This window comes from Corvus hawaiiensis, chromosome 4 (assembly GCF_020740725.1).
Source record: "Corvus hawaiiensis isolate bCorHaw1 chromosome 4, bCorHaw1.pri.cur, whole genome shotgun sequence".
Taxonomy (NCBI): Eukaryota; Metazoa; Chordata; class Aves; order Passeriformes; family Corvidae; genus Corvus; species Corvus hawaiiensis.
This window is the reverse complement of record NC_063216.1, coordinates 18,832,380-18,844,767: the sequence shown is the minus strand read 5'-3', so window position 1 is coordinate 18,844,767 and position 12,388 is coordinate 18,832,380. Positions and strand designations below refer to the sequence as shown.

The following is a 12,388-nucleotide window of genomic DNA, read 5'->3' as shown; positions in this document are numbered from 1 at the left end:
TCACAAGACTCCTGCGATGTGGAGCTGCCTTCAGTTGAGGAGTCAGGCTTGCATCCTGAAGGCACTGCTGTGTGGGTGCATCAGGAACATCTGGGGAAAGGAGATCCCTCTTCACAGGCTTGTACAAATAAAGATGGTCTGACCTCAGTGTGACTTTCCAGTGCCTGAAGGGAGCCCACAGGAAAGATGGAGAGAGACTCTTGACAAGGGCCTGGAGTGACAGGGCAGGGGGAATGGCTTCACACTGACAGAGAGCAGGTTTAGATTGGATATGAGGCAGAAATGGTTCCCTGTGAGGGTGGGGGGGCCCTGGCACAGGTTGCCCAGAGAAGCTGTGGCTGCCCCATCCCTGGAAGTGTCCAAGGCCAGGCTGGATGGGGCTTGGAGCAAGCTGGGATAGTGGAAGGTGCCCCTGCCCATGGCAGGGGGTTGAACTGGATGATCTTTAAGGTCCTTTGCAATCCAGGCCGTTCTGTGATTCTGTTCTATTATGTGACTGTACCCACTAGGGAAAGTGCTAGAGTAGCCCTAAACTACCAGGGTGCTGCCCCAGCCCAGGCAGCTTTGTTCCTGAAGGTACAGGTGTTGATCTCTGCAGAAAACAAAAGCTAGGGACAGGCAGTACTTTTCTACTGGCTCTGCCAGGCAGCTGAATTGCCCTCTACCCCTTGGAATGCACTGCCCTGGGGTTACTAAACTCAAGCAATCCTGTGACATTACTGTGTACTTTTAAAAGCAGGTATTGCAAACTCTGCATGTTCAGCAATCACAGCAAACAGCTGGACTCCTGCAAATGCCTTCTGGGCCTGGTAGGACACTGATGGGAGCATGCTTCCCACGGCTGGCTCCTGGGGCATGGCACACAGATTGCTCTCAAAGGTCGTTTTAAATAACTGTACTTACCTTGTCATTTACAACACCAGAATTAGCCCTGTGACCAGTTAGGCATTTTTCAAAGCCACGTTTTGCAGACGTGGATGTATCTTTTTGTTCTTATTTCTGCGCTCTGCAGAGCATACTGCACTGCTAACACAGCTTCTGTGCTGTGCCAATGAGCAGGAACCCATGTAGCCCAGCTTCACACAAACACATTTTCCTTTGCAGACAGATGAGGAGTGCCCAGGAGGATTATCGAATGATGGCAGCTTGTTAAGCAAAGGTAGCTCCTTCTTTCTCAGAGACCAGGAGATGCTGAAGGAAACACGGGCAGCCTTAACTCTGACCCTTGTCCACACACATTCCCATACCCTTCAATTACCTTTGTAGCAGCTAATAAGGGATTCTTGCTTATTCTACACGCTTCCCTCATTTTTTAAGCATTTTTTTCCTAGTCATGTTGGTCCATTTGCCTCTACACATTTCATTTCTGACTTTACTCTGGAAAATGAAGTCCTGATGGCAGTGCATTCTGCATGACAGACCCTGTATGTCCAAACCAGAGCATCTGTAAGAGTCTGGAGAAAACAAACCCACCTCACATTAGTGGTTTCAGTTCCCTAACTCTCAGCAGCTTCTCCCTGGAACAACAGAGGGCACCACTCCTCACACAAAACGCTGGAAGAGGAGCAGCCCTGCCTTTGAGTCATGGCTCAGGACCTAAAATATTTATATCTCAGTAGGTGACTGGGATTGAATATTCTTCCTCCTGGGAGGTTCACCTCTGCATCTCCTGCTCCCTCTGCCAAAAGCTGCTCTCAGAGACATGTGCGCTGTTTCTCTGGTGGATCTTGCCCTAGTTTGCACAGAATCATTAAGCTGTCACTTACTGAGAAATAGCTTCAGCCTGTTTGATTAAAATCTGCACTTGGGGGAAGAGGAAACCACAGTACCAGAGCCTACCCCAGCTCCCATGAAGATCCATTCTTATTCCAGTGAGTTTACAACATAAAATGCATAAACATGCAGCATATCATGGCTGGAGCCTCAGTTTCTCCTCTTAGGTGTCTGTGTTACCTTTTGATCTTGCTGTTCTGTCCAACAGGTGCCACTGCATCAGTGCTGCCACCACCAACTGTTTTGAAATAAAGGGACCTACAAGAGCCTACAGGAAAGATGGAGGGAGACTATTTACAGGGCATGGAGTGACAGGACAAGGGGGAATGGCTTCACACTGACAGAGAGCAGGTTTAGATTGGATATGAGGAGAAATTCTTCCCTGTGAGGCCCTGGTTGCCCAGAGAAGCTGTGGCTGCCCCAGCCCTGGCAGTGTCCAAAGCCAGGCTGGATGGGGCTTGGAGCAAGCTGGGATAGTGGAAGGTGTCCTTGCCCATGGCAGGGGGATGGAACTGGATGGTGTTTAAAGTCCCTTCCAACCCAGACCATTCCATGATTCCACATCACAGTAACAACATTGTTATTTCAGAAGAATCTAAGTTAAAAAAACAGCCTCTACTAAGGTTTTCCCTGATTTATTAACCCTCCAGCTGATGCCCTCAAGGGCTGTAAACCTCTTGTCTTTATTATCTTCTGTACAGAATTGGCCCATACCTGCATAATGTTGCATTCTGATTGCTCAATGTGCATCGAGCAAACCTCTTGAATGCTGGGACTCTGAACCTCTCGACAACCCTTTCTGAGAGGACAGGGGAGGTTTAGATTGGACATTACAGAATCACAGAATGAGCTGAGTTGGAAGGGACTCACAAGGATCATCGAGTTCAACCCCTGTCCCTGCACACACAGTCCCAAAGAGTCACATCATGTGCCCAAGAGTTGTCCAAAAGCTCCTGGAGCTGTCAGGCTTGGGGCTGTGACCATTCCCTGGGGAGCCTGTTCAGTGTCCCACCACCCTCTGGGGGAAAGACCTTTTCCTGATATCCACCCTACCCCTCCCCTGACACAGCTCCAGCCGTTCCCTCAGGTCCTGTCCCTGGTCACACAGAGCAGAGATCAGTGCCTGCCCCTCCTCTTCCCCAGGTGAGGAAGCTGCAGAACTGCTGTGAGCTCTGACCTCAGTCTCCTCCTCTCCAGCTGAACAGACCCAGTGCCCTCAGCTACTCCTCGTGTGGCTTCCCCTCCAGGCCCTTCACCATCTTCATGTCTCTCCTTTGGACACATTCTAACAGCTTAATCTCTCTGCTATATTGCAGTGACCAAAACTGCACACAGTAATCAAGGTGAGACCGCAGCAGTGCAGAGTAGGAAGAATTTGTTCACAGAAAAGGTGATCAGACATCGGAACGGGCTGCGCAGGGAGGCGGTGAAATTACCGTCCCTGGAGGTGTTTTAGGAAAGGCTGGACGTGGCACTCAGTGCCATGGTCTGGTTGACGCGGTGGTGTTCGGTCACAGGTTGGACTCAACGATCTCGGAGGACTTTTCCAGCCTCGTAGATCCTGTGATTGTGTCAGACGAGCCCCAGCTCCACCCCGCCCCAGGGGCGGCCATTCCTGAGGGGAGGGGGGGCCGCGCGCGGGGAGGCGGAGCGCGAGCCGCGCGCCTGCCAATGGCCGCCGCCGCCGCCGCTGGCCCCGCCCCCCGCCCCTCCCGCCCTCCCCGCAGCGGGCGCGGCCCCGCGCGCACGTGCCGGGCAGCGTGCGCGGCGGTCACGCGGGCGCGCGCGTGACGGCGGCGGCGGCGGCCTGAGGGCCGGGCGCGCACTTCGGACCGAGGCGGGAGCCGGGAAGCGCCGGGCGGGGCGGAGGGGAGGAACAGCGGCACGGAGCAGGGCGGGAGCGCCAGGGAACCGGCCGGGCTGCAGGGGACTCTCTGGCAAAGTCACCCCAAAGCGGCCCCTTGCCCCCTGCGGTGCCTCCCAGGACTGCTGTCCGCAACGACGTGCTTAGTGTGTGCACAGGCGCTGCTTGAACGCTCCTGCCGTCCGAACAAACCCAGCGTGCACAAGTGGGGCAGACCTTCTCTTTTCACGGCATCACAGAAAGCGTTTAGGCTGGAAAAGTTTTCTGAGATCATCGAGTCCAGCCTATGACTGAACACCACCGTATCAAGCAGACCATGGCACTGGGTGCCACATCCAGTCCTTCCTTAAAAACCTGCAGGGACAGTGACTCCATCTCCCTGGGCAGCCTGCTCCAATGTCTGATGACCCGTTCAGTGAAAAAATTTTTACTCATGTCTAACCTCCCCCCGTGCATCTTAAGACTTATGCCCTCTCATTTCAAGCAAAGCATAAAAAGATTTTCCATCTTTAGTTCTTTTCCAGCCTCTCCGTCCTGTGCAGAACAAGAGTTCAACTGACATGTGAAAAGGAGACACTCAGTTTCTCCTACTCGTAATAGGAGTCCTGCAAACACATCTGGAGATCTTGCTGCCAAGAGAGGATATAGAGTCTCTCTCACTGGAGAGATTCCAGAACCATCTGGATTCGATCCTGTGCCATGTGCTCTGGGATGGTCCTGCTTGAGCAGAGAGGTGGGACCAGATGACTCACTGTGGTCCCTTCCAGCCTGACCCATTCTGGGATTCGGTGAAGAGAAGCTTTTTTTCTGCGTTTCAGGCTGCCTTATTGCTACAGAGTCTGCTCTTGGTGGTTTATGATGGTTTTGATGGAGATACTCATATTCCAGGTCTTTCAGCTGGAGCCTAGGGCCCAGTCTTAGGAACTTTGCTGGAAGCCGTGACCTCTGCACCACAGAAATGCTGGTCAGGGTCACTACTCACAGGCTCCAAACCTGAAGCCAATGCAGTGCATTCCAGCCAAGTCTATAATTATTAGGCCCACGCAGAGGGGCTGCTGCCCCCACCTAGAGGGGCTTCTTTGCAAACAACATCATATGTAAGGAAGTCTATGGGCCTGCCTGCCACCCACAGAAGGGCTGGAGCCTTGGCAACCTTGTACAGTGAGAACAGAATCCACTTCAGCATCTGTTGGCTCATGTGGCTCTGTGCTGCAGGTATTAATCCAAACACACTTGGGGAGACAATTTTCTGCTGAGGAGGAAGGTGCCATATTTGCATGGCTCTTTTCCTGAGATTATTCCCTAGAAATTACTTAGTTGTGAGAGTGCCTTGGTCACATCCGTAAAAAACATCTAGTGAAAAGCAAAGTTAAAAACCCAACCAACAGGGCTTTATGTAGGCAGGAGAAACAACTCCCCCTGGTCCCCATGACATGGTAGAGCTGCCTGGGATCACAGTCCCTGCTTGCTGAAACATAAAGAAATGCCTTCCTGCCTGTCCCAGGCATTGGCTGCATCCTCGGGGAGGGCCATGCAGGGAGGGGAATGTTTGCAGCCCAGGAAGAGGCAGCGGCGGCAGCAGCAGGTGCGCTGCCGCTGGGTACCCCGTGAGCTCAGCGAGGCAGAACAGCCTGTCCCAGGCAGGGCAGCTCCTGCAGCCCGCGGCAGCGCCGTCATCGAGGCTGCCATGGATGTAGTGCTTGTGACAGATTGACAGCCCTGCAGGCTGAAATGCTGGAGCCACGGGAAGGTTGCAGAGAGCGGAGCAGCTCGCCCTTGCTCACATCCAGCCCACACGTGTCCGGGGCTCACGCAGCTGCTGCTGGCGGCAGGTGAGCCACTGGTTTCTCTCTGCTGCTTCCCAGCGAGCTGCTCTGAGCCTGCAGGAGCACCAGAGATAGTCAACAGAGATTCAGGCTTTCCTGAAGGGTGAAACTGGCTCTAAAAAGTCCAAGGCTTTTTTTTTTGCAGAGAGGAAATTCAGCATTTTTGTTACTTTCTTTCTCCAAGGTTGTATTTTCGTGTTCATTTCTGCAACCAGAAGGCAGGAAACTTCTCAAAGAAGGCAGGGATGATTCCAAGAGCTGAGGTTTGAAGGGAAAAGGAAATGCGTTGCAAGACCCAGGTTACAGGGCAGACTAGGAATTTAGAGGTACTGAAACACACCTTGCATACAGTCCCCAGGCTTGCTGGATGTCAGACATTCAGTCTGCCCTGACTAGAGGTGAAAATTAAACAAAAAAGGTCCAAAACACAAACTCGGGACCTACTCCAAGGCCCATTATGCTCCAGAAAAGGACTCACATGACTTAAATGGTAGGTCAGGCCTTTCTCAAACAGGGCTGATAGTCAAGTTCTGTAACTTTAATCCTTCCAAATATAAAAATTCCTTGTCCTTCAGTTGGAGGTACATGACATTGCCTTCCAGTGGTTTAAAAATCCCAACCATCCTTATTTAACACACTCTAATGGAGCCTGTCATGCCACTATAATATACTGGATTATAAAATCTGTTTTCAAAGTTTATTGCTTACGAAATCAAGCTTGCATCTCTTATCTTGTGGTTTATGGGACAACAGAATATGGATTCAAGTGTAAACAGTAAATGTAGCACCCAGTCCTGCACTCTCAGCACTTCCATAAGGGAATGTATATTTAAAGATGGGAGGCTCTTGTCCAGTATTTCTGTGATTGTTTTTAACCTCAAGAAAATTCAAGACATACAAATTGATTTAGGCTCCATAAGGATCTGAGGATTCCTGGAATTTAATAATTAAGGCTGACACTGGAATACCTCCTGTCATTTGCCTTTTGCCGTGGGTTATCAGCCTCAATTACAAACCTTTTTTTCCCCATGTTTGCTTTTGTTAGGCATTGGGATTATTAGAATACACATAATCTGTCTTTATGTTTTATGTCATAAAATTTAATAGATTCCACTGATGCTGTGACTTGGTGTGAAGTCATTTGGTACGTTTGATTCAAGGGCTAATAAAAGCAAGCCTTCCTTTTACTGTACATAAAGCCCTCTAAGGATCTGGGTTTATAGCCCAGTGAAACCCAAACCGATTCATATTCCCAAAGGATGGAAATTTGAAGGAGACCTAAAGCCTTGCTCATGCTCAGGTTTTACACTGTGCTCTTCAGGAGCTTTTTAAGAAGTGCCTGTGGCTCTACCCTTTGTGTGTGTGTAGTGAACTGGTAGGAAGAGCTTTGTGCTCAGGCAGGCCGCTTCCCTGGCTGGCAGGAGGAGTTGGAATACACGAACACCTTCATCTCAGCCTAACTGGTGGCCTAGCAAGTGTTAAGCTGTTCAAGTATGCAGGTCAAAGTTACCGAGGGGAAGGGTCAAGCCCAGCTCACTTTCATTCCTGTGACAACGCAGGGAGCAGAACCAGATCCAAAGACAGCTGGAGCCAGACGCAGATTTTTTCCCCATTTCCCTACTTAGTAATTGACTTCAGCAGGTAGAGTGGTGCACTGTAGCAGCCTTTGGTCCATTATTTATGGAAAAAAACATGTCTATGTGTCCACTGGTATTTGTAGATAGCCTGCCTGTTTCTCTAATAGGAATTAAATTTACTACAGCTTCCATGTGAAGACCTTTATTTCTTAACAATCCTACTCGAGTCATTTAAAAGGAGCGCTTATTTTTCATCCAATTTATAATTCCTCCTGTATTTTAAAGGATTGAGATTGTTCCTTGTCCGTGTAGTCACCGGTATGGGAGAACCAGCAGAGGGAGCACGGAACGTTCCCTTCGTCTCTCTTACGTAAACACTGGCTACTGTCTGAGGGGTTCCTCTAATTTTATATCCCTGCAAGAATTTTTGCAAGGAAAGGTGATCTACAGCTCTGCTATTCAATCTGTGGAAGCCTTTAGGGTGCTGCATTTCCGCACTATGATCTGCCTGCTTCCACCACTATTCCTCCTCTTGCTCTCCCCCCCACCACAAAATATTCAGTTGTCACAGAGTGTTTCCAAGCTGGGACACCCATCATTCATTCCTGCAGAGACTATGATACGTCATTAGATTGTCAGGCAAATCGTAAAGTTTGTTCCTTGTGAGTAAAGAGAGCACCAGGGCTGTCAAGTGTTAATTTTAAAGATGAATATTTTGCAAAAAGAAGAGGGGAAGAAAGTCAGGAACAAACCTGTGTGTTCCACACTTTGCTTTGTGAAATGTGCATATATTAAACCAGAGTTTGCCAAAGAGAGTTAAAGAAAACCCAGAAAATTCAAACCCAGATTAAAAATGTGAATTAAATCATTGTCAGCCACGCAATCATACAGTTTGAAGCTCAATGCACCAATTATTATGTATTATCATTGCATTTTTAATTAGCAGACAACCCCATTTTGTGTATTAAAGTTTTTATTCCTTAGTAAGAATTCTTTTAATCACAAAATAGTGTGGAAATATTTAGATAATAGAATTTATGGAGTGCTGGAAAATACTGAATATAAAGATTGATTTCTAATATATCACATACTAAACTGTTCTAAAACAGCTGGTTTCTTGCAGACAGGATTTATTTTTTTTTTAATAATTTAAGACAGCATAAGCTTGTATCAAGCATAAGCATTGTAACAAAAGTGCAACTTTTTCAGCAAATCCTCCCAAAAGATATTTAACTCAAAATATCATTAACACATATTTTTCTCCCTACAAAAATAGCATGTCAGACATCATTAATTGGATGTATTAACAACTATTTACATACAGCCACTCTGTAGGCTAGTAAGATTTTTTTTTGTAACGTTGTTTAAACACAGCGTTTGAGGCAAACAGTAGCAACAGCAGCAGCAGATGCACCAAACGGACTGACGGACCCCGGACACGCACACACTCCTCGCCAGGCTGTGGTGTCTCACCTCTTACATAACATTCAAGTGAGATTTCTCACAGTGCTACCTTGGCAACAAACTAAAAATATCTAGGCAAGGTCTTGGTTTAAGCCTTATTATAAAAGCTTTATCTGTGTGATTATCTGGCGTCTGGTTTGTCTCCAGAAAGGGAAATCGCAGTATTCGAGCATGGGATGAGGGAAGAACCCATATGGGAAACTTACTCAAACTGGTTTAATTGTTTCTGATTGCACAGCGAGGTGTTTACCTACGGCCTCCTGTTTGTGTCACTTGGAATTTAGGATAAAATGAGTTCAGGCTGACAAGCTGCTCTGTGTTTTCTTGGGGGAGAGAAGGGGGTTTCTTTTTGTAGTTCAGTGCAGTAACATTCATTTTATACAGCAAGGTTTGGGGAAAAAAAATCTCTCGGGAACATACTGAATTAAATAAAGATGGGGTGAGAACAAACGCACTTGCCACACCTGTATACCTTAGCACAAAAAAATAATGAAATAAACACAACGTTATGTAATGGGTCTGACCCTCCTTCCCTTGCACACCCAAAACTCGCTGGAGCCAGTGGCATCTCCGGGTGCTCAAGGCACTGCAGGTTTGGGCTCAGGGTGCATCCTCCATGCTCCGGTTCTCCATAAAGTGCTAGCACAGGTGCTGGGCTCTGCCCTTCCTCCCTCGCCTCGCTCCCCGCCCTCACCCTGAACCCATCCAGGTCTCCCGGACAACAAGTGCAAGTTCCCAAGTGGGACTTAGGGACACACTGTATAAACCCATTCCAGATAAGGTGCCACATTTAATTACTCTATAGAGAGAGAAAAAAAAAAAGTATCCTTACTATGTTTTCTTCCTTCTTCTTGTTGTGTTTTGTTTGGGGTTTTTTTGTTGTTGTTGTTTTCCTTATTTACGCATTTGTAAAGCCAAACATTAAAAAAATACTGAGTAGCAAATTTTATCCTCGACGGTCCTCTGCGGGGGCCGCTCCGGGACCTGCCGCCCCGGCAGCGGGGCTCCCCCGGGCTGGGTCCCGGCGCCCCGCGGCCGCGAGTTCCCGGCGATCAGCGGCCCCAGCGACCCCTGCCCTCCATAGGAAACCGGGGGCGCAAGTGGCGGCCCGACGGCCCCTCAGTCCGAGGGGAGGGCAGCGGCGGCGGGGAGCCCCCGGGGCGTCTCACGGGCCCTCGGCGCCGGGCTCCTCGGCAGCTGCGGGCTCGGGCTCCTCGCCTGGCTCGGCGGCGGCGGCGGCAGCGAAGGGGTGCGGGAGGTGGGGCGTCGGGGGCAGCCCGGCGGCGGCGGCCGCCGCCTTCTCAGCGGGGCCGAGCACGGAGGAGAGGCAGGGGAAGGAGGCCGCCGCGGCGGCCGCGGCGGCGGCCGCCTGGGCCGGGATGCCCGGGTAGAGGAGCGGGATGGGAGCGGCGGGGTAGAGATACTTCTCCAGACTGCCTTTATCCAGGAAGGGCTGCATGTAGGCGGCGGCGGCCGAGGGGGAGATGAAGTAGAAGGGCAGGCAGAAAGGGGCCGCCGCCGGCTGTCCGAAGGGGGCCCCGCCGCCGCCCGCCCCCAGAGCCATCAGGGACCCCAGCAGGGTGGCGTCGGGTCTGACCAGAGCGGCCGCCGCTGCCGCCGCCGCCGCCTCGGCGCCCCGCGCCGCCAGCCCCGGCGGGCCGGGCATGGGGCTCCCGCCGCGGTCCAGCTTCAGCCGCTTGGGCGCGGGGGGCACCTCGTCCCCCGACGGCTCCTGCTTGATGGCCAGGGCGGGCAGCGCTCCGCCGGCCGCCGCCGCGGGGCCGCGCTCGGGGCGCGCCTCGCCCTCCCCGCCGTAGCCGCTGTCCGTGTCCGTGTCGGTCTCGGCGCTGAGCTCGGCGGCGTGAGTCCGCTGGATGACGGGCACGCAGTTAGCCTGGCCCTCCGGCTTGTGGCCCGGCGCGCAGGGGGGGGCGGGCGGGGAGGAAGAGGAGGAGGATCCCTTGCTGAGGGGGCCCGGCGGCGGGGAGAGGAGCTGAGGGCCGGGGAGGAACTGCGAGGAGATGGAGTGCAGGTGGCCGAGGAGCTGGGCGCATCGCTGCTCGCGGGGGGTCCAGCTCTCGAAGCGCGAGAGGTACTGCAGCACTTCCTTGGCGCACGTTTGAAAGCCCGAGTGGAAGGCGTCCAGGTCGGCCTGCACCGGAGACTTCATGGACCGCTCCCCTGCGGGGGAGACCGAGCGGGGACAACGTTTACCCGCGGCTGCGGCATGCGGTGCCTCTCTCCGGGCCTCCCCCCGCCCGCCCCCGGTGCACCCCAGCGGCGGTGCCCCCCGGGCCCCGCTTACCATTCTGCAAAGCAATAATCTTCTGGTGCTGCTGCTCTGTTAAGGCTGTTAGCGCTTTCAAGTGCTTCAAAGTCAGTTCCAGCACCACCGCTTTCTCCAGGTGTCCCAGCGTCTGCAAAGGCAAGGGTAGGGGGCGGCTTGGCTACCTCCCGGCACGTTTTGGCTACCGCCAAACGCCGCCTCCGTTAACTTCGGTGAGACCGGTCCCCGAGGCGTTAGGGCCAGGACGGCGGGCGGGCAGCAGGCAGGCAGCCCGGCGTCCCGGGGGCTGCGCAGCGGGCAGGCTGCCGGCGCCGGCATCTGCATGGACATACACGCTCCTGGGCACCTTACCGTCAGTTTCAGATGCTCGGGCAGTAAATCCTTCAGCTGGGCAATGCATTCGTTAATCCTGTCTCGCCTCTTCTTTTCTATCAGTCTATGTGGCAGTTTGTACGTTTCCTAATTAGCAAAACCCGGAAAAGCCAAGTGTTAGGCAGAGTCTCTCGGAACGCCGATCAAAACCAAAACAAATGTCATGCGGACCACATGCCGCGCAAATTATCGTCAAGGCACCGCTCTCCCCGCCGTGTCAGCTCGCTCGTAAACCCACTTGCGATTCGGGGGACAAGTTGTATGCGCAGCCCCCCGGGGATGCTCTTGGGAGCGAAGCTACGCTGCAAAATTTAGCGAACCCCAACCAAGCGATTAAGCGAGAAGAGAGCCCAGAAACTTATTCTTACCTTGCTCTCGTCCCTCTTCACGCCTCTTTTGGGTTTGCACATATACAGGGCAGGGTAGTCCAGCCTGGAGAAAAACACAAAGATCCAGCGTCGGCAAGTGCAGCGAGAGCTCGCCTAGCACCTCCTCGAGTGGGCACTCGGGCGCCGAGCGCTCTGCCCGAAGGGCCGGGCAAGGGCTCGCCCGGGTCCGCCCGCGGAGGGAGGCGGCGAGGCCCGCGCCCCGCCGGGAAGCCGGCGCCGCTCCCAGCGCTTTGCAGCACTTTCTCAAGAAGACGAAACGCCATAGAGATACGAGACGGAGATACTGCCCCGGCGCCTTACCCTATAAAATCCCTATGCTCCAGTAGCTGCCTCTCCGGCAAGCGGGAGATTCCTTCATCCATGTCTGGCAGCGGCTGATGTTTCGTCGCTGCTTTTGACTGAGCCTGCGGGATGCTGAGATCAGTCTCGGGAGATCCGCAAGCGACGCTGCGCACATGCAGCCTCCGTCCCCCCTCTCCCGTGCAGTGGCCAAAAGTGTGCGGCGGTTCGTCCCCCCCCCCCCCCCCCCCCAAGTGCCTCCGCCGCCGCCGCCGCCGCTCCCCCCCTGCCCGCCTTCGCTGCGCTCCCCGCGCACACGCCCGCAGCTCCCGCCGCCGCCGCCGCGCCTGCCCGCGGGGCACGCGCGCCGCCAGCCAGCCGCGCACCCGGCTCACGTGCGGCGCGGGCGGGGGCGGGACCGGGGAGGGGACGGGGGGGGTCCCGCCGCCCGCCCGGGGCCGCCCTGCGAGACAGCGGCTTCCCCCCGTGTTACTGCTGCTGCCGCTGTCGCTGTCATCGTCAGCCTTACTGCCGTGATGATTGCCACTCTTACTGTG

General features: G+C 53.3%; 1 protein-coding gene across 1 annotated transcript; it reads right to left on the bottom strand.

Moving 5' to 3' along the window:
- Positions 1–8,153: 8,153 nt before the first annotated feature.
- On the bottom strand, positions 8,154–12,064 carry BHLHE41 (basic helix-loop-helix family member e41). The gene is made up of 5 exons (XM_048302194.1): positions 11,853–12,064; positions 11,532–11,595; positions 11,143–11,250; positions 10,810–10,921; positions 8,154–10,685 (listed from the first exon to the last, which is right to left on the bottom strand). The coding sequence occupies exons 1-5, from the start codon at positions 11,912–11,914 to the stop codon at positions 9,670–9,672; spliced, it is 1,362 nt and encodes a 453-aa protein (XP_048158151.1). The 5' UTR covers positions 11,915–12,064; the 3' UTR covers positions 8,154–9,669.
- Between the last annotated feature and the right edge of the window lie 324 nt (positions 12,065–12,388).

Coding starts and splice junctions, on each gene's coding strand:
- BHLHE41 (XM_048302194.1), bottom strand. CDS start 11,914: ATGGATGAAGGAATCTCCCGCTTGCCGGAGAGGCAGCTACTGGAGCAT. Junction 11,251..11,531: donor TGAAGAGGGACGAGAGCAAG/GTAAGAATAAGT, acceptor TTTGCTAATTAG/GAAACGTACAAACTGCCACA. Junction 10,686..10,809: donor GATTATTGCTTTGCAGAATG/GTAAGCGGGGCC, acceptor TCTCCCCCGCAG/GGGAGCGGTCCATGAAGTCT.